Genomic DNA, 21,516 nt, shown 5'->3' on the forward strand with positions numbered 1-21,516 from the left:
TACGCCACACAGCATTACTGTCAGGGCCCTAGGGCAGTGTGGGGAAGGGACTGAGTGTAGGTTACATGTTTTGGAAACAGGTTGGCAGGAGCGACATGGATGGGTGCCAGGGAGAGAGAAGGGCTAGCGGATGGGGTACAAGGGAAAAGGGAGGAATGAGGTTGTGTGTGTGTGTGTGTGTGTGTGTGTGTGTGTGTGTGTGTGTGTGTGTGTGTGTGTGTGGACATCTATTCATTCCTGGGGTGAAACGCTCACACTCAATGAAATTTAGCAACGTGAGTGCCCGGGAGCCTCAGCTGGGCTTGCACGGCAGCTGATCTTGCAAGCCTCAGTGGATCTGTCTCAACGAGGCAGGATAGCGAGCACCGAGCCTGGCGGGGGAGGAAGGGGAGGGGTCACCTCACGTGAACCACCACCGAAAAGCGGGCTGCTGTCGCTGGGGAAAGAGGCCCAGTGCTGGCACGCCACACTCGGCTCAGAAACTAGAAAGCAGTATGGCAAGGTCAGCCACAGTACTGGGCCAAGATAATTAGAAAATAAACTGGGAAAGAGGCCCCAAATACAAACTAACGAAACGAAATGCTAAACAGTGTGGGAAAATAAACCTCCCCACCCAAAAATAGCAACAAACAGTAATTAAGAATTCAAAACCCTATTAATGCCGACCCATGTGACCAATTACAAGTGGGTTGATGACATGGCTCAGCAACGGCTATGGTCTCATTCATAAACTCACAATGTTATAAATACCGCTCTGTATGAAGCAATTAAAATGTAACATGGAAAAGCTAGGGAAAACTACAAATGTGTTTATATAACTGGCCAACTTTCTATCAACCGAGTAGGGATGAAAAATAGAAAGGCATGAATACACCTGATGGAGGGAGATAGGCATTCACTAAATCATACTGAATATAACTGGTAAAACCTACTCAGTCACTAGCAGGCATACTGCTACTACAGTATCATCCATACTATCATACCATTAACAACTAAAACTGCTATAGAATTGTATGTGGTTTTACATGTTTCTGAGATAACAGCCCCTGTAGAATCCAAAACAAATAATCAAAGATACAGATTGAATGTTGGGTCAGCTGGGAGCATGGGTCATGTAGCTCGATGCATGGCTTCTTACACACCAACAGACAGCATACATCATGTATACAATACAGCCATACATTAATGTATACAATATAGGTAAGCAGTATAGTACTATGCAAAACCCCATCTAAGGGTATCAGTATGTGTAGGCTACCGTGGTACTAGGTGTAGCAAAATCACCAGACGGCTGCAGACAGTGGCCTCTCTGATTCGTCAGCTCTGCCCTAGCCCCGGTTGGTAGTGATACGCTACTGATAGTGAATGCTACCAAAGCATACACGTCACACACAATGCAAGGCCAACATTGGGCAACTGGTTTCTTTGAGATCCCAAAGGGTACTGGCCTTAAAGAAACTCTATTGATGTTTGAGGGATGAAGACCAAATCCATCCACAACCTTCATGATGTCGATTTGTTATACATGCTATGTTGACTCTTGCCGTACAGTGCTTGATTTATAGCATGTGGCTATGAAGTTCAACTTCATTTTCACAATGAACAGCCATCAAAACTCCAGCATGCAAAGTTAAACGTTATTCCGTTCAGTGCATGGGCATAAGAGTTGGGAGGGTAAAGGAGGAATCTTTTAAGGGAGCACCGAGGTTAAAACATCTCACAGTGACATGCGTCTCACTTGTTATGACACACACAAGTAGAAGCAAATCTAAAGGCGACTGAGTAATATGCAAATGCATTCAACCAGAGTATCTAGGACAATGCACAAAGCTGTCTAAACGGAAATCCTATTAATACATTAACTTGCAAGGCTTTATTGACTTTTAAAGAAATACAGACATCTGCATTAGAGCACGACTCATGCGCCCAAACTTTTCCTGACCCAGTTACCTTAGCTGGTCTGCTTAGACCCCTACTACCTTACAATGGTTACTGTATTGTAGCTGCAGAGCCATTCAGTAACTCTTCCAAGATTCCTCATGAACATTTCATGTGTGGTGTCTTATAAATTATGAGGGCTTTTCCAGCTGACATTATGAGGATACATGGCAAACCCTCCATTTTCTTTCCTCTCTCTTGTCATCAAACAAAGACGGGGAATGAAACTGGAGGGGAGACTCTCCAGATACAGTAGCTCAGACAGATACTTCTGTGTGAGCGAACACCATGGATCCATCAACTGACTTCCATTCATTGACTGTTGAAACATCTTATAAGAGATTTCAAAATCGAATAATCAAACATTCTCCACTCAAAATCAATTTTCTTTACGATATGATGGCAGAAACTCAAGCTGTCATTTAGGTTTTTAAGGACCATAGAAAGAAAATAAGACGTTTTTCAGAACGTGCTGTTCAGTGGAAAGTATCACCATCACTAATTGTAAATAATACAACGCACATCATCCTTTCAATAATTCAGCTTTGTGTCCTGGTTTTGGTCGACGTTGATGTAATGACGATAGAAAGTGCAAGTTCCTCTGCAGCACAACTGTCAAGGCAACTACAAGGCAAGCTGAGTGGCTGTGTCTTATTAGATTGCCACAAACACAGTACACCTACGCAGAACCTAAGTGGATTAAATATGACGGATGATGACATGCAGAGAGAAAGATCTTTCAGATTACTCAAATGTAATCTGGAACTCTAAATCAGTGCTAATCAGTCACTTTTCAAAAAGGTTTCTATCTGAGACGAAATTTCCTTCTGATATGTTTTTGAACACAACATGGGTCACACTTTGTATGTGCAAAAAGGAGAATGAAACTAAAGCTGGGGCCAACATGTACAGCTATTATATTGGGCAGACTGAAGCTGTTGTGAAAAGTTGCACTGAAATTAACATACAGTACATGGGGCTAAGTCTGGATGCAAACTTTTCTCCTGACATCACTGTGCAAGATTATAATGTTAATTTAGTTCAATTAACACCCTCTGGACCAATGGAAACCTACAATAGCTGTATTAGATTAGAAGCTCATCAAAGAAATTAGCTCCACCAATAAAACTTTGTTATAGGAGGACAAAGATCCAGTCCAGCAGAGAGAGAGATCGCAGCCCCACTCTGATTAATCTAGTTAATTACTAGCCCTAGGGTTTTGACAAACGCTCGCCCTATTCCCCCTCATGCCCGCCAAAAAAAGAAGAGCCTTGAAATGTAATCAGATTTGTTGTAATTACAGAGCTCTTGTGATGTAGGGTTGCTTCTCCCATAGCCGTGGTCGTATGGAGCATCCCTGGCTGGCAGTACAGTACAGTACAGTATGTGTACATTATTCAGTGGGGAGTCAGGGGCATTCTGTGGATCTAGAGATGCCGAGGAGCGTGAGCATGCAGTACAACTTTTCCTTTCTCGTAATGAGTCTCCACAGCCACCCCAAATATTCACTCCTGCCCTTATAATCCCTCCATCTTTCCACTAATTCACCCGTCGCCTTGTTTAACCGTTAGCCGACCCCCCCGCTCCCTCCCCCTCCACATCACCCCCAGCTGCTGTAAGCTGGAGAGGCAGACGTTATCTCTGACTCGGTGCAGGCTACCTCAGCTCACATATGACCCATTTAACAGCTCCCATGGCCTCATTTTACTGGCCGCAGGCCAGTGTGCCTTAGTTTGCAAACAGAAGCAAGTGTATGCATGTATGGTATAGAAGAACACGCAGGGAATACCAGGCCACACACACACGTCACACACATCACGTCACACATTACACATTACACAGACACACGCACACACACACACACAGACACACACACACACACACACACACACACACACACACACACACGCGCTTATAAAGGAGGGCAACCAGGCTTAGAGGGCCATCCAGCTAAAAATGACTCTGCCATCCTGCTTAAGCCAGAGGATCTATTTGACCTATGTCTAATGCAAACCAATTATGGTCTTTTAAGCGCACATCAACGTGTAGCTAAAATCCCTTAATACCAGTTAAATACATGTATATAACAATAATACACCTACACATGGTATTAAGGTTTATGGCTCATTTAAAGCCTTTTTAAACCGCCTATTGAATGCACTGAGCGGTTAGGCTGGGGGGGGGGGGGGGGGGGGGGGGGGGTGTTGATGTCTAAAGGGTACAGTCATAGAGGCTGAGTCCAGGGGGCAGTGGGGGTCTTTACAGGATTACAGACGAGAGAGAAGAGAGGATAGGAGAGGAGCAGAGGGACAGGACTCTCTCAGGAATAGAGGACATAGAATGTCTCAGGCATTTGAAGACAAGTGTAATATGAAATATACTGTAGAAACCATAGAAGAGAGCTAATATGCTTCTGAATCATCTCCGGTGAATGCATTCTCTTTCATCCTCTTTATCGAGTGATAACTTTGTAATGTCTTCTCCCGGAAACCCTTCAGCTACTGGGCCCTCCATCCTGTAGCCTCCACCCACTCCTGGGCTCAAATGTGTAGAAAGCAACAAATGTTGGTAAAAGTTGCACTTGTGCAGGTGGTGAGAGGGAGACAGTTCTATGCACACGCACAGAACCATGCAGTTTCCTGTACTTCTGCTAAGTGACCAATGCACCTGTTTCTCAAAAGAAGACTTTCCTCCAGCATGCAAATAGATGGTAGGAAAAGGCGATGTCAACATGGTTTCTTGGCATCCCCATTTCAGTCACATCCTCATTATGATAAGTACTCGAGGCCTGCCTACAGTAGGCTCAACCTGTTTGAGGACCGTGAGTTAGAGGAAGGAGAGAGAAACAGTGAGAGTGTGCTCATCTAACTATACATCTCTTATTCAGGATCATGACTGAAGGTGATGTTGAGACTAGTACAGAATTTAAAGTTTTGTTAAATGTTTGTTATATAGTATAGACAGGATGTGTGTGTGTGTGCGTGCGTGCGTGCCGGCGTGCGTGCGTGCGTGTATATGGCCTTACATATAGGGCAGAGGCTGTGGCTCAGAGGCTAATTTTAGCTCACATAGTGCAAGTAGTCGCCTGGACTATGCTCACCTGTGAGTGCTGTAGAGAGTTTGTCTTTGACTGTGCATCACTGTGTGTTTTCATAAGCACTCATGTGAGGCAGATTGTGCTTCCGTCAACCTGAAGTTTCTGTTGTTCACTATAGTCACTATCGATCTGGGACAGCCCTACATAAATAAATGATGACACTGTCACAGTTAACATCGCTTATTGGATTTGGCCCATAGTGACAGATTTCACTGAAGCCATCTGATGTGGTGTATGGGTGGGATTCTGTGCCTGACTGGAGTATGCAGATGAAAGAGACTGGTGTGTTGGTGGGGGGAGGTGGATGGCAGTGAGGTATTTCTTACCAAAGTACTCCTCAGAGGGGGGGTTGTCCATGTCGAACAGCATCTTCTTGGTCAGGCGCTCCAGCTCTTCTTCAGGCCTGGCATTGCCAGAAGCAGGACCCTGGAAAACAACACAGGCACATGGTGATTATACACACGACACATACCCACACACACACCCACACACCCACACCCACACACACACATTTGATGTAGAAGCTCCTTGGCACCTCCAACAATCCCTCTACATCACTAAACCTCAACAACGTCACCAAAAAGTATTCAATAATGGCACCCATTGTCTTAGTTGGCCATGTTGTTTAACGCTGATCAAGCTGGAAGACAGAACTGTAGTATCTGTTATTGCCTCCTGCAATAACACAGTTATTATAACACAGTTGAGGGGTGGGAAATAAAGTCTCCCCACATTAAAATGTTTACCCAAGAGCACATCAGTTACATGCACGCAATCAGAACATTTCCCCATGAAATAGAACTCAATAACCTCGCCTCTAGATATGTGCTGGGTGCAACAGCTGTGGTTGAAGCAGGGTTTTATAGTGTGAAGTCTCAAAGCCTGCCTAAATTACAATTTTAACAATAGGACCCCTGGATCTCTGCCTTGAGCACATCTAAATGAGGACCATCCCAGAAGGCTGTTTTGTCTACTGGGTGTTTAACATGCAAATTATAGCCCTCAGTCTGTTCTCCTGTGGAGGAATCTGACCCTGGCTCTAGCCCCTCTGGCCCCTGCGGCCCTTTACCCAGAGGACCATGGTGTGCGTATGCACCGACTGTATGTACAGGAATGCAAGCTATGTCGAAACAGCTTTCTGACTGAGACTAATCTTGGCATTAGGAAATTATGAGAGTCATATTGAAACGGAGAAGCAGAAGTAAGTCTCTGAAGAAAAGGTTTCAATGTATACCAACAACTGAATGAGTGTTCTACAACTATATGAGTGTTCTAAGCCTACTTGCGTGATACATAACATTCTCACACTTCTTCCTATACTGCAACGCTTTCCTCTCAACAGACATTCTCCCCTCGTCATGTACAGAGCCATAGCAGAACCCCCCCCCCCCCCCCCCCCCCTCCACCATCCCCTGTCACAGGTGCACATCCTCTTCACAGATGGCCTGGAGGCCGGGCCTTGCGATGCTATAGTATACAGTATGTTGCCACACTTGCTCAGAACCAGTGACCCTCCGCTGACCTTACCCAGATGCGTGGCTGGGTCGACTGCTGTAGCATATTATTTGATTTCCGATACTCTAAAACAGCCCCAGATTTGAGCTGACCTTTGAGGGGCTTCTAATTGTGGCATCTGGGAGCTGGGTTGAATGTTAGAGACGCCTCTGATTTTGATCTTATTTATCCTCAGCTCTGTGAGTCATACAGAGGTATCATCATCTGCCAATAGCGTATCGGTTAAATGGTTGGTGTGAGTAAGCAGAGCTGTTGTTTATATTTGGAATAACATACACATCTAATTAGACAGATTGCCATATATATCTCTGCTTAATGTATTTATGTGCATTTATTTTATTTTTTTTCCTGTGCTGTGACTGTACATGTAAAATGTATGTAAAAAAAACCAAACATATACCACGTCCTTATTTTACCAAAACAAGTAATGCTCCAAGTTGATTTCCTGGTTATGGGGGGAACTGTGTTTACTGTTAACTGTGTATCAAGGAATTTCTCAAACTTTATGATGCATGACTGTGCTCCACTTTGTCTGGCTCAGAGTGCTGCAGGCTGATAATAGAAGGCCACACAGTAGGCCTCATTAACTCTGAGGGATCGACACATTGGACGTGCAAATCTCTCCGCCATGCCAAACAGTCCTCTGGAGACAGGCTGGTCCGGGGTCTGTGTCCCCGGGACCTCATGCAGCCCAGACAGACAGATAGACAGACAGACAGAGACAGACAGACAGACAGAGACAGACAGACAGACAGACAGACAGAAAAGGGACATGCAACCACAACATCAGGATCACTGCATGGATCAGACAGGAAGCTTATCTGACATCCTTTCTTAACCCCCTAAACTTGAATGAACGATGAGAAATGAACTGTACATATGAACTGAACGAATATAGTTTAGTTGTGATCAAAGCAATGGTCAAAACTGAATGTAAGTCTGGAGAGGATATCAGTGTGCATGCTACACGCTAGAGCTCCACAATTAATGAATAATAATGAAAAGTGTCCAACATTTTTTCAATACCTTTGAGAAATGTCCTGCTGTTGGCATTATGTGCTCATTATCACAGCGTTGTTACTTGGAGACAGAAAGAGGAGGATGTTTTTAGCACTGTTAATCTTATCTCCACATCAAAAGCACATTGGAAAGGGGAATGAAATGCTGCCATTACGAGAATCTGTTTTTTGACTTTAAACTTCATTTATGCCTTATCCACTCTCTGACGCCCCGCAGCATCGCACTGCCAGAGAGTTTAAAGCACCTAGTTAGGAAGTCTTTTGTGACAGTGCATAATAATTTCTCACATGAATAAGAGGGAGAAATTGCTTCCCTGCGCACCATATGATTGCCTCAATGTTTTTGTTCAGCTTCAGCTTCTTCAGTGCTGTAGTGACAATGGAGCTCTTGAGATCTACGTGTGGGAGTCATGATTTTTCATTTACATCCAACTCAATTCAGTAAAGTGTGCTCCTACCCGTTAAGAGAGAGCCAGTGGCCATTTTTTTATTTTTTTTATTAAAGTCAGTGTGAGTGGTGAGTGCCAAGAGCTAAATGTTTGTGTTAATAAATGTTCCAATTTGCCAGTGCACACAGCATGCTGTAGGTTAGCGTTTGAAGTCACCGTCTGCCATCCAGGGAGAAAAAAATATCATGATATGAGCCTAAATACTCCTCAAAGACATTCTAGACTAGAACAGCTGCCTAATGCACCCTAAACCGTTGCAGATGAGGACGTGATGATGAGTTGGTCAAACGTTCCTCTGGGCATAGAATTACTGTCTAATTCCAGGGTGGTACTAAATCAATCAATGGAATTAATAGAAAACACAGACATCAGTTGCTTTAGTAACTGTACCTGACCAATGTGGAGTCCTGTATGATACTCTACTGTAGCGACTGCAGGACCCTTATGGTGTAGAGTGGGGAGAGAGAGGTTTATATGGCAACACAACTCTGACTGACTGTCGGCCACCGTTCTGAATAAAGCTCCTTTCACCACTGGATGTGGAATTGTCATTCTGTTAGAGCTGATGAAGAGGAAGAGTAGTGTGGTCAAGGTGTTTGCTTACCTCACTGTTCCAACAGGTAACAGTACTGTATATGTCCTATAACACGACCTCAGGCTTTCTCTCCCTAACTTTGATGTAAGTGATAGCAAGTGAAGGGGCAGGGGGCTGTAGTTCCCTGGACAGAGGGTCTTCCCCTCTCTTATAGGTGGAATAAGTTATCACCACCGCTTGACACAGTAGTCGTGCAAAAAGGGTTTTTAAATGATTCTACAGCAATGACTTATGCTCAACAACTCTGTCATATATGGGCTTCAGAGATGAGAGAACTGGAATTAGTACATGACTATGTAGGCCTTTTAGAATGGTCTTGTAAAAATGAGATGCTTAAAGTACCGCACAGTATAATCCATGTCTCCTGAGCCACAGTATCAGCAGTGCATTATCTCTATGTTTTACTCCCATGTGGTTTAATCACACCTTAAAACCATTCTGATTGTCTTTATTTACTGTGGGCTTAACGTATTTCCTGCACGATCAGCATGAGCTGAACAAAAGAGTTAATCACTCGCAGACACATTTATCCACAGATTAAATGATGATGGACTTTAAAATACGAATGCTCTTTAGTGTCAGTACATCTGCAGCTTGAGCACATGCTTTTAGAGCGGGGACTTGGCTCAGCTCACAATCTGACATCCCTGCTTTTTGCCCAGCGTCGGCTGTTAACATAAATTCCAATTGTTTTTTGGAGAGGGTGAAAAAAGCACTTGTGGAAAAAGACGGCTTATTAGAATAATAATAATAGATGCAAAATGGTCCTCTGTTCCATTTGTGCCGCTTCATATGGGATTGAATATTTATTGGATTGGGATATTTATATAATAATAAAACAACAGTGTGAGTTGTGTCTCCACTTAACAAGTGATTATAGCAGCTTAGAGGACCTTTTTACCAAAACAATGGATGGATTGTTGGATCAGTCTCACACTCACTTGCGTAGGGCATACAATCTGAAATTAAGTTTACCATTTGACCTTTTTGAATCTGACCTACAAACACTGCATACTGTATGCATACCCTATGCTTTTCCTGCAGCTCCTTGTACTATGCATACACTAGGGTCATGACAAAACCTAAGGATTATGCATAATTTAAGGATTACGCATAACTTAACTTTCCCAACAGCGATAATAATAAAACACCAGTTCATATTGGTGGATGGTTTTACAATGCCGGGCTTCCATATGTAGCTATAATGTTTCCCCATCAACAGCTATCCATGGTCTTCCATAGAAAGCTTGGAAAGGACCACATTGGCTTTGCATGCTAAAATATTCTGTTCAACAACTACACGTGAGAGGCATCTCTAGGGATGTCCGCGAGGACAGTAGCTTGACAACAGCACTGTACCTGTTCTGTTGGGGGGGGGGGGCACAGAAGCTCATCCCGTGACTCTCCTTTGACCAGAAACTGACACTGTGTGCCGAGGAAAACCAACACACAATACAGGACCATCGGCTTTGTTACAGTGCATTTAAAAACAGCAGCGGGGCTATCGGAAACAAACAAATTAAGCTCAAGGCTCAAGGCCTTCTGACAAGCACAGAGAAAGTATACATTCTTTCTAAATAAAATAGGTCATGCTGTTTCGGCTCTAATTAAATGCTGAGAGAAAATAACAGTCAAATTTGAAAGGTGCTGCAGAGCAGCTGTATACAGAGACAGAGATAATAATTAAAAATCAAGGGATTCCATAATTGACATTTTCCACAGCCACCCATATCTTTTCTGCAAATTGAATTTTTATATAAAGGGATGATTTCAGACTGTTCCGAGAAATCTAATGTACATATACAGCCTTTTCTGTGCTTGTGCGTGTATAAAAACTAGGTCATCTGTTGGGAACTGACACGTTTCCCCTGCAAACAGATATATGAAAATATGAGAGAGAGCAGAGAGGGGTGCCACAAGCAATCTGAAAAAAACAAAGTCTACAGATGACTACACAAATTGTTGGGATAGAGATAAACTTCCTCGGCCTCTCTCTACATATAATTACATAAATGCACTACTAAACGCTACATTTTAGGAGGAGTAGGTCTCCTTGGTTTTTGTAAGAATTTACATCCTTCTCCTGCCGTTTCCTGGTGTGGTAGTACAAATTTATATTTAAACACATGTGGTGAACATAATGAAGATTCACACAGGTTTAAGTGTCCAAATCAACTTACTGGCATCCTTCACTTCCCTTTTGTAATACACAGTGTTGTCTATCTCCTCTATAATTTGGTCTGCATCGTTCTCCCCTTTGACCAAACAACTACAGGCAAAGAACGGTTGATTTGAATGACACCCTGAAGGTTATCTCTTGTCCAAACACCACCACAGGTACTCTTCTCCTCCACAAAAGAAGAAGATAAACATTTGAGGGATACTTCCTTTCCAAGTGCACACGTTTATATATACTTTGAGGCAGAGGAAGATAGGAACTCTTCCGTACAGAGAGGGGTTGTATAGAGGACACGGAGGAACCCAATTTGAGCTGCACCCTGCAGACAGAGGCCAAGTGGCCACGCGCAGGGCAAATGGGGTATGATGAGGAGCTCAGAGTGACAGGATGCTGTACTGCTTGATGACCAGCAGGGGTCACTGTGTCAGACATTTCTGCCAACTCTCAGCGCCTCCGTAGGAGTCAGGGCACCGTCTCCTTCTAAATCCTCCTCTGTGTGCAGATCACCAAGATCAATACCACAACACATTGTCTAATGGTGTCAATGAAGTGCCCAGAGCTGTTTTGATTAACCAAAGTAAGCTACTTTATTGAATTAATTACATTATTCCACTGATCAGTTTTTCTTAAACAATCACAATGCTGGATGTAAATTTCGAGTTGGAGGAGAATTACATCCAGTGATCTCTCTTGATGATTGGGTCGAATTATGTTATTCATCCAGTCCAAACAATGATTACTGTATATAGCCCTACAAGCTTCACAACAATTTCTGTTCTGCATGATAATTCTGCATAATAATTCTGTCTCTGGGCCTGTCACTTGTGAGAGAGGTCCGAAGCAGAGAAAATAAACAAACTGTTCAGACATTTGAGATTGCCAGAGCTCATTGAGCTGTGGTGGCAGGTATCGATCCAGCCGATTATTTACTGCCCATGCAGGCCCTCTCAGAGGAGCCAGAGGAGCAGGGGGTGGCAGGCCCTTATTATTTATGGGAGGTTCTCTGACAAACGCGCCTGATCTACAGAGGCTTATGGCTGACAAATGAACTGGCGATTGGAGTCAGGACTCGGGAGTAACTGTCAGCATTTTGGGTGTGTGGGGACACCAATTAAGGGACCACCCACACAAAAAAGCCAGACTGAATCACCGTGCTCTCTGTTTGATTGGAGCTCACATCTCTGTGATTTGCATGCTGTTACTGCAGGGATTAACTAAAGGCCAACAGCAGCGTTGTAGCGCCAGGCTCCTACTGGTGTGAGGATATCCCAGCGTGGTGGATAGGAGAGAGAGAGAGAGAGAGAGAGAGAGAGAGAGAGAGAGAGAGAGAGAGAGAGAGTAAGTGAAATATAAGGACGTATCAAATTCACGTTTTTGACCTTTACTCTGTGAAACATTCAATAACCAGAGCCTGTGCGACCACCAACCTGACATTCTTTGCATTCTTTGGCACAGCTACCGTATAAACTACCCAATTATAGCTTACAGCTATGCAATGCGAACAATTCAGCCAGCGTGGTCTGCAAATAGACTTGATTGCTCAAATTGTCCATGATCATTGAGGCGACAAGTATAAGCAACTGTCACAACTTTTTGATGCAGCACTAAATTCATTCCAATGTAATTATGCTTTGGGAGAACAAGCCTTGCAGAGCAGCCAGTGATACCGGGGCTGGAGAGTAGCCTTCACATTGTCCCTTGGAGCCTTTTCTCTGGCGTGTAATTGAATCTCAACTTGTGCTAACATTCAGACGCAACCCCCCACCGAGCCCACCTCAACTCTCAATGAGAGGCAATTTGTCTGACAACGTTACAAAAGCTGCATTTCTGACACCCCTCCCCCACCCCTCCATTTCCTGTTGTTCAACCTTCAACAAGTGGCTTGCTAAGTCTGAAACTATATAAACTCAACTCTGGTTTGTTTGAACATTGGTCATCTAGAGGCTTCTTAAAGAAGCAACATGAAATTGTGCTGATGTGTGCTATGTGTGTTCTCTTAAAGACATCATCTGACTGCAGAGTGACAACCAATCTTCCGCCGTAGATTGAAAACCCATCTCTTCAGGCTACATCTTAACAGTCCCTCCTAAAGACCTCTTCACCCCCACTACCCCCCTGTACTAACCCTAACCCTAGAGACCTCTTCACCCCCACTACCCCCTTGTATAAGTTTTTCTCCTGTTAAAAAGCATTGTGACTGCCAATGGACCCTGGTTTGAGCATTGATTACTTTATCTTATGATGACTGATGGATAGACGATTCACTTACTTAAACAAATGTATTTGCTGTAAGTCGCTTTGGATAAAGGCATCTGCTAAATGCCATAAATGTAAATCTGACACAGGTAACAATTGTATCTGTATTACACACTGATAAACAAACAGCCTGATTTGAACCCTAGCTTGAACCAAATACCCTATGCTTTTCCTGCAGCTCCTTGTACTTTGCCTACCATTGTTGGACCAGACTGGGTTTTCTCTTCTAATCAGAGACATTTATCTAGTCGATAAAGAAGTCCTGCCGAGTTCACAAGCATCTTTGCCTAGCTGTGTCCTACATTTAATTCCATATCACTCCAGATATAGCAGTAAACTATTATTCTATGGATATTTGTTATATGAAAGACACAGATAAATGAACATATGATCACATGTGATGCCTAACCATTTAATCAATGATTCATGGTGACACTTCAGAGCTAGGTTCAAAGACTCAGCTTCAAATTAATCTACAGTATACTTGTTGTTAAAGCTAAATATGTGGCAGAGCTCCTATAACATATTGCATTTAATGTTCTATTAGGCAAGGTAATCCCTGCAAAACCTGTGTCTGGGAGATAAACATTTAATTAGATGTCAACATGCCTTCCACACTGCTCTGATAAATGATAATCATGTCATCACACTGGCTTCTGTGTGGGCTTTCATTCAGTCCCCATCATTACCTGTTAGTCACTGTCAGCCCTGTTCTTGTTTGTCACGTTTATTAAATATATTCTTAGATTCTGTTCAGATTGCTTTGCTGACAATATTAATCTGAACCTAGAGCTTGAACCTAAGATAAAAAAAATTAGAAAACAACAGAAGGAGAACCCAGCATGTTTGACTGTATTGGACCTTGGATGGAATGAGAGGTCAGTTTTATTAGCACAAAATAAAGGAGCTGTACTGTAATTCCCATATACTCAATTGAATGTGTGCACAACAGTAGTCAGGGTAACCATTTACTTGGATATTCCCTATTAGATCCTCAATAGAGTTTAGAGCAAAATAGAGAGCAAAACTATCCACTAACTGCCATTTTCGTGTATTAACTGTAAATCTCAGTTAACAGCTACAGTAGCTGGCTGGGACAATTTGAAAAATATAATTATTTGTGCATCTACATCTGTAGGGGACTATACAATACAAATAAAGTGGTGGGGCCCAAGGCAGTAGGGGAACTTTTATCCTACTCTTAGTTTGAGCTTGAATGTTGCTGGGGTAAAAATGCTGCAATGGAAATTGCTTGTTTGTACAGTTTGCACAGGCCAAAGCAGATGAAAGTATGTGGCTAGGCTGCCAATCAATGTAATGGCCTGTCGCTTTTCTGAGACAAATGGGTTGGGTTAGGAGGTCACTAGAGGATACTGAGTGCTGAGGGGAAGGAAGGACTCAATGCTATGATATCAATCACTAAGGAGTCCAAACCAAGCTCCACTCCACTAGTGACTTGGCAGCACAGTGGCGAGGGTTCTTGAAAGACACCCTTTCACCACTGTGTAATACAGGAAACATTAAAGTTCCGGAAGACCGCACTCTCTACCATATTCGAATGTGACCCACATTGAATACATGTTGTGAAAAAAAAATTGTGTCCAGTTTAGCCTAGTCATGCCTTTGTAGCACGGTAATAGCCCTAACCCTGGAGGGTAAACACAGTCAATATGATATGTGTGATTTGTGTGAAGTCAGTAGGCTACAGTATGCCCATGAGCAAAAGTCAAAGGGCCACGGGCCATATGTGTCCATGGTAATATGACGTGCTTGGTGGCCTACAGCAGATATATTACTCTGAGCTCTCACTTTTAGTCACATCGTGTAACCCTGCACTGGGGTCAGAGTGCTCTCTGGGAAATCTATAGCAGGGCTGGTAACCCCATACCAGCTCAGCTACAGTAGCTTGCTCTTTCAGAGGCCTAGCGGCTAACGCAAGCTCTGAGTCTCAGCGCATCCAGGGCCAGTCACCTGAGGACATGGTGGTCTTGAAAAACATCCTGGTAGAAATTATTTGTCACGCACAACTGATCACTTTTCCTTGGATGCATATAAACTCGAGGCTGACTACTTCCACTCAATAAAAATACAGTACATGCTCAACCATACATTCAATATGTAATAGAGACAACTAACTTTTTCATACAGTCTCCATATATACTGGACTGTGTATTGCACAGTGTAATGTTTTCAATGTGTTTTTGTAAATGATTTACAGTATGCCTTCAGAAACACTTATACATGTCACAATACTGTGACATGTCAGTGCTCATCTCATCCTTCCAAAGGTGAACAGTGGAGGCTGTCACATGCCCAGTTATGAGCAATGACGCAATGTCTTCATGATCGAAAGCGGGATCATGTCAGGTCAAAAACATAAAAAGATCTATTTTGGGCAGGTGCTGACAGGACCATATGTACATGTTCTTGTGCAGGTCAAAAAGCAAAATGGCCAGCACTGGAGGGGTGAAGGGAGACATGTCAGAAATGTTAACATGAGTGTTTGACAGCTGAAACCATCATTGACCTTCTAGGGGGCTTTAGCCGCCTGCAGGGGTTGAGCAGTTCAAAATAATCCCCCCTGTCAAATGTCACTCAAGCTCAGCAATAACAGAAGTCATCATCCAGCTTAGCCTTCCTCCAATATTGGGAAAGACGGAGAGACTTGCGGAAATTGTTATATCAACCGGCAGCCATGAAATCTGTTAATTTTTTCTACAATAGAGATCAAACGCTCGCTGGCGGATTTGGGTAATTGAGTGTCCTTGAGCCCTGTTGATGTGAAAAGCCCCTCTCTCTTACACCTTCACTTCACACCCAAGAAAGCAGCCAATTGGAAGAGGGAACTGGGAAGACCAGCCAATCAGGTGCAGCCTGGACCATGGCATCTGGTCCCAAGAGTCGATTTAAGACTTCTAATGACGCTGCCCTTCGATGAATACTCTCAATTACGTGAAATGATCTCTTTAATAAAGTCCTCAATCAAAATCATAGACCCCCTACCGTGTGGGTCTGAGCCATTACAGTTCATCAAAATATGATTAACTCTGAGCAATTGGACATAATTTCCTCATAATTATGAGAAATATGTGAACCGGTCTATAAATTGCCTAGCATTTTGGTTTGTTTACACAACAGATTAACAGAGGCACAACCCACTTTTAGTAAGTAGATTTAGCACCGTGTGTGTAAGGTTATGAAAATGTCATGACATCGGGTCAACAAGATTGACGACGATAAAGGCAAAGTTGACAGATTTTGCTTTCACTCTAATCTGGCTTTTATATTGTGTTTCTGTTCTATTTTGGCATCAGGGCGTGAAAGCACTGCAGTATACAGGGCGGAAAATAAACAGAAAAACAGATTAGAGCTAAAAGGGTGGGAAGGGTGGACTGTTAAGGGTTGGACGTAAAACATAAGGGTAGGGACAAGCGTGAGACGGGTCACCACAAAGTCACACACAGTTTGTCATCCTAGTTGGAACTATTCTACAGCTACAGTACTAAAATACAACAAAATGGCCTGCCCTATCTTATTTAAACCAGTAAGCTACTGTATGACACAAAGATGTCCTACCATATATCTCAGCTGAAAGAGCAGGCAAGAGAGATTCTCAAGAGAGATACAAGTAAATGAATAAATAAAAAAATAAAAACCTTGAAAATACAGTAGATTTGCTTGGCATGCTGATGATGTCTGGCTTTGGGTCTTTTCTTTCTCTACAAGGTCAACTGTCACCTACTTGAGGGCTATCTCTATTGGCCAAGGAGTATAACTACTCTAAAGAGTAACTCCAGACCAGGGGCATGCAGGCATCAGGGGATCAGGTGCACACTGTCTCACAGGGCAAAGAGGCGTTACACTAATTAGCTATTCACACTGGTCCAATTAGGCCGTCAGTCCTGCTGTGTGAGTGCCACTGGCTCAACATGAAAGGCCTTGTATAGCCACAAAGGTGGTGACCCCATGCCACCCTCCAATTAAAGATGCCCTAAGGACACTTAGAAAAGAGAGGTGGACTATGTTAGGGTTTTGGACAAATCTTTAGGAATTATAAATGGTGCATCTGCGCTAATGCTAAAGCTACATGTGCAGTATTCTCAATAAGAGGGTTGTTATATTCTTAAGAAAGAAACATAAATAGTAAATATATACAGTACATAAAATACTAACAAACTGAGAGATTTGCTTTTATCTGAAATCAAAGGCATGTTCACAAATCTATTAAACGCCACCTTTTGTACTAATAATGCACCATACTGGAGCAGTATTTTCAAGCAAAATGTAGACTTTTGTTTTGAACAAAATTAATTAGTTTTTTTTTTGTAATACAGTACATAAAGATGGTTGCTGCAATGTTCTATCTAATTTGTATTTAGTAAAATACAGTCCTTGATGAGTTATTCCCATAGGCTGTGAGGCCCTGTTTGTACATTTTGTGCGAGCATAAAATCCTTGAATTAAAGGAAACTCAAGGGCCTAGTACTTTCCAGAGATTGTCGACGGCTGAATGTGTTGAGACTGCAATAGCGGTCTCTATGGTATACTCTATTCTGAGCCATGACGACGCTTTCTGATCCTTCTCCATGGTCTACTGTGGCTAAGTTCTAATTGAAACTTATCATCTTGACTTGACCCAATCCCTTCTGTTAAGCCTCAAGGGCTACAAATGGATGTCAAAGATGATTCCATGATATAACACAATGTTTTTTTGTGAATCAAATAAATTGTGGTCTCACCTTTGGTATTGTTTATACACAGCTTCATACGTTAATCCAGGAACTGTGTCAACAGCAGTGAAAAAGAACCTTGACTTTAACAGAAAGCACTGACCCTGTCACTTGAAATAACATCACTGGTATACATCAGAGTATTGCATTACTGTAATGTGACTCGATGTCTTTTATCCTGGAGGAAATCGTAAAAGACCAGATATTCTTGGAAAGATTAAAACTGTTTTTCAAAAGCCTTGAGGTAAGGAATGTGTTCCTTTTGTAGAATTCTGAACATCAAGATGAGGTGACCTAGAAGTTCTGCTGAAGGCAAAGACAGAAATATGCTAGTACTGAATCTCCCTTGTTGAACTAAATATCAGTACTTTGTTCATTTTGCTGTTTTGAGTAATAATAACTAACCTCCTGTAAACATAACACTTCCAATCGCTGATGATTCCCTAACACACCCCAGGACGTTCTTCCATAAGGGTGATTTTTGTCAGCTTTATCTATTATCTACTAAGAGAGAATTCTATGATCTAACAATATATTTCAAATCTATAGTGTGCAGCTCTACTCAAACACAGTTGGAAATACAGTTGTCTAGGCAATTCAGTGTAAACTGCATACTGTAAAACACTGATTACAGTGAACAGAACACTCACAAGTACTCTCAACCTCTAAAGACAATTACATCCCACTCCTTAATAAGCAATTACATAGAATCAATTGTGTATCATATTCCTGAATAAAATGAGAGCAAAAGAGTACACAGACGTAGAGCGTAGATGTGCAGGTGAATACAAACACACTGCCTTTTGTAAGACAAATGAAATCAGATGGTGTAAAGCCCTACAGAAAAGATCTGTTAAAAATTCATAAAGGTTAAAACAACTGTTTATTCTGAGCATTTCAAGGAAGGACGTAAGAAGCTCCCTGTTGCATTGCCATCTAAAGCAATTAAAGCACAAACAAACTTGCACATACACACACTTAGTCATACAAACCACACACACACACACATACACACACACACACACACACACACACACACACACACAAACACAAACACACGCACACACAGTTTAAATGCCTTTCAACATATTCCTCATCATGCATAAATTCATGAGACGAGATGGCAATGAACCAAGAAAGAAAATCTTAGTCTATTTGATAAAGATGGTGGTACATTTTCATCACCAGCTGGAAATATTACATGTTGTGTTTGGGGACAATTACAACAACTAAGACATGATGACAACTCCCACCAGTCCTTAATGAGTGGTGATGCAGAACTCAGCATATACTGTGGGTCTCAGTGCATGATGTTAACTATTCTTACCTTCTGTGGGACCATGGGGCCAGCGGTGTAGGGGGCTAGGCTTGGAGGGGGATCTGTGATGTAAGTCTTCTTAGGTCCAGGGTGTTGGAAGCCCTGGGCAGGAGCAGGCTCAGGTCTCCAGGCGCTGGGGCCTCCCCCATAGGCAAGGCCTTGTCCCCCTGCTCCAGGATAGTGCTGGTCTTGGTAGATGGCCTGGGGGGCTTGGGCAAAGCCGGGCTGTGGAGGCCCATAGGCGAAGTCAGGGCCTCTGGGCTGGGCAGGCATGTATTGCACCTGTGCAGGGCTACGGATAGGCTGCTGGGCGAACTGCTGCTGAGCCCCCGGGGCTTGGTGCTGTGGGCCTGGCTGGGCAGACCTCACCTGTACGTTGAAGGTGGGTTGGCTTGGGGTGGAGGCAGTGGCATAGGAGGCTGGGATAGGCTGAGGAGCCATCTGGAACTGAGGCCTGGCCACTGGGCTGGCAGAGGAAGGGGGTGTGGAGGAGGCAGCTGGGGCCGGGGCTTTGGGGGTGGACTTCTTGGTAGCAGTCAGAGGTGGCTGGGTGGGGATGACCATGCGCTTGTAGCCAGTGACTGGTGCATTGGGACTGGTTACTGCTGGGGCACCAGAGTTCTGAAAAAAAGAAAATAACAGCGTTGAATGTAATCCTCTGCTCAACTTTTTGTCTAATTTTCCTTTGGTTCACACAGCACACAGCGGATATTGGCTCCACCTACTTGATTGACAATTTACATCTATTTTCAGTGGAGTGTAGCCAGTGGTTGAGCACACACATAAGGGCCATGAATAGGTGGGGGCTTAGTACCAACGGTTTAAGGCTTCCATCAACTTATTTGGCTCATTATACAAAAGGCAAATGAAAAGTCCTTCTGACTTAAAGGACCCAACCTGAAAATTAATACCATAAACCAACAGTAGCACATTCATTTGAAAAGCCATTTATTGGGTTTGCATGAGAAAATGAGGTTATTGAATAGTGACTTGAAATCCTGGTGAAAGCTTGGAGCCAAGCATTTGGAACCCTGAGGTATTTATTGATAGGTGTGGCTTACAGTCAAGTAATTATCCAGCCTGCCTCCTAAGTATCGATTGCTAGGCTACCTCAACAGCAGAGGCCCTCCACTGTCCTGACCACAGCCAGCCATAAACTATGGCTAATAAAGCATGAAGAAAGAGGATAAATTGTTTGGTGTAGGATGCCAAGAGGGTGGGTTGGCAATGGCACAGGACACTTGTGCTGACTCTGGCTTGCTGTGTAGGGGAAGGTGCTAAATCAGAGAGATTTGTGGTATTGGTGTTCCTGGGAAGAGGCCACTGTGGACCAGGACTCTCAAGAGCTGCTCTGTGGCTCAATTTAATGCTTTGAATGTAACCACAGAACACAGTCAAATGTCCAATTTCAATCTTTTTGAGTGACCCTTCGCACAAGGGGTCAATTAACATGATGGGACTAATTAGACAGAAGATGGAGTGGTACAGATGGAGTTACTGTACAGGCTTGGTGTGTCTTGGAGTGTCTCCCCTGTTACCGCATTTGGTCTTGAGTGTCTCCAGCACAACTAAGTTTTGCATCTAGAACCTACTGTACACTTATCGGTGTCAAATTCTCAAACAACCTAAAAAGGGTCTATCATTAACCTTGGTTGGTCTTATTAGCTTACTGCCTAAAGGCAAATAAGAGAAGAATCAATTACTAATTTTACTGCATTAATGGAGCAACGACGAACACAGTAGTCTTCGGATCCTGAAAAGGAATTGACAATTTAGCCAGCTGAGATGTCTTCGAAATAATGCCAGAACTGTTGGGTATTTGGATGGGTGAACACTTGAGCATGAATTACCCCATTGATTATCCCCTATGGTTTCATTTGCTTCAATTGTTTGCCAAAGTGTGATGGGTGCAGAGGCAGGATCATTGAATAAAGGGTCTTATATTAGCTACAGTATTTGGCCGTGTACTTTCCATGTTGAACAGAACGTAGGAATTGACAAGGAATTGAGAATTGTGCCAATGATGAAGGATGTACTAAGTTCACAAAATGTAATGCACCCTGATAAAAAGAGACTCACGTGTTTTCAGAAGAGACATACACCCCTGGCTCACATCTCACTGAAACCCAACTAATCTAAACCAAGACCCAGCAAAGGAGCCCTAAAGGAAACCGTATAAAAAGCCCCAGATATATTTCACGCTTTAACCCCAATTTCTGTTTCAGTGATTAGTGCTGATGTTTATTAAAAAGTGTGTCTGTCTGCATATGTATGAAAAAAATCTCAACTATGCCCTTCAGGGAGTGATATTACTCAATTTAAATGTTTCATGGTTTTTAAATACTCTAGATTATTAATTTATCTATAAAGGCCTTAAAACCTAACATTTACTTAGCAGAGCACTGGAAATGCAAATGGAC

At 42.9% G+C, this 21,516-nt stretch overlaps 1 protein-coding gene across 2 annotated transcripts in view; it reads right to left on the minus strand.

Moving 5' to 3' along the window:
• lpp (LIM domain containing preferred translocation partner in lipoma) overlaps positions 1 to 21,516 on the minus strand; it is a 130,998-nt gene that overhangs the window by 27,131 nt on the left and 82,351 nt on the right. For both annotated transcript variants that reach the window (XM_083672220.1, XM_083672219.1), the window contains 2 exons: positions 19,106 to 19,717; positions 5,362 to 5,461 (listed from right to left, as the gene is read on the minus strand). In XM_083672220.1, the coding sequence (XP_083528346.1) occupies positions 5,362 to 5,461; positions 19,106 to 19,717 (712 nt within the window). The remainder of the gene's footprint in view (positions 1 to 5,361; positions 5,462 to 19,105; positions 19,718 to 21,516) is intronic.

The sequence above is a fragment of the Argentina silus genome (genome assembly GCF_951799395.1).
Source record: "Argentina silus genome assembly, chromosome: 6".
NCBI classification, from domain to species: Eukaryota; Metazoa; Chordata; class Actinopteri; order Argentiniformes; family Argentinidae; genus Argentina; species Argentina silus.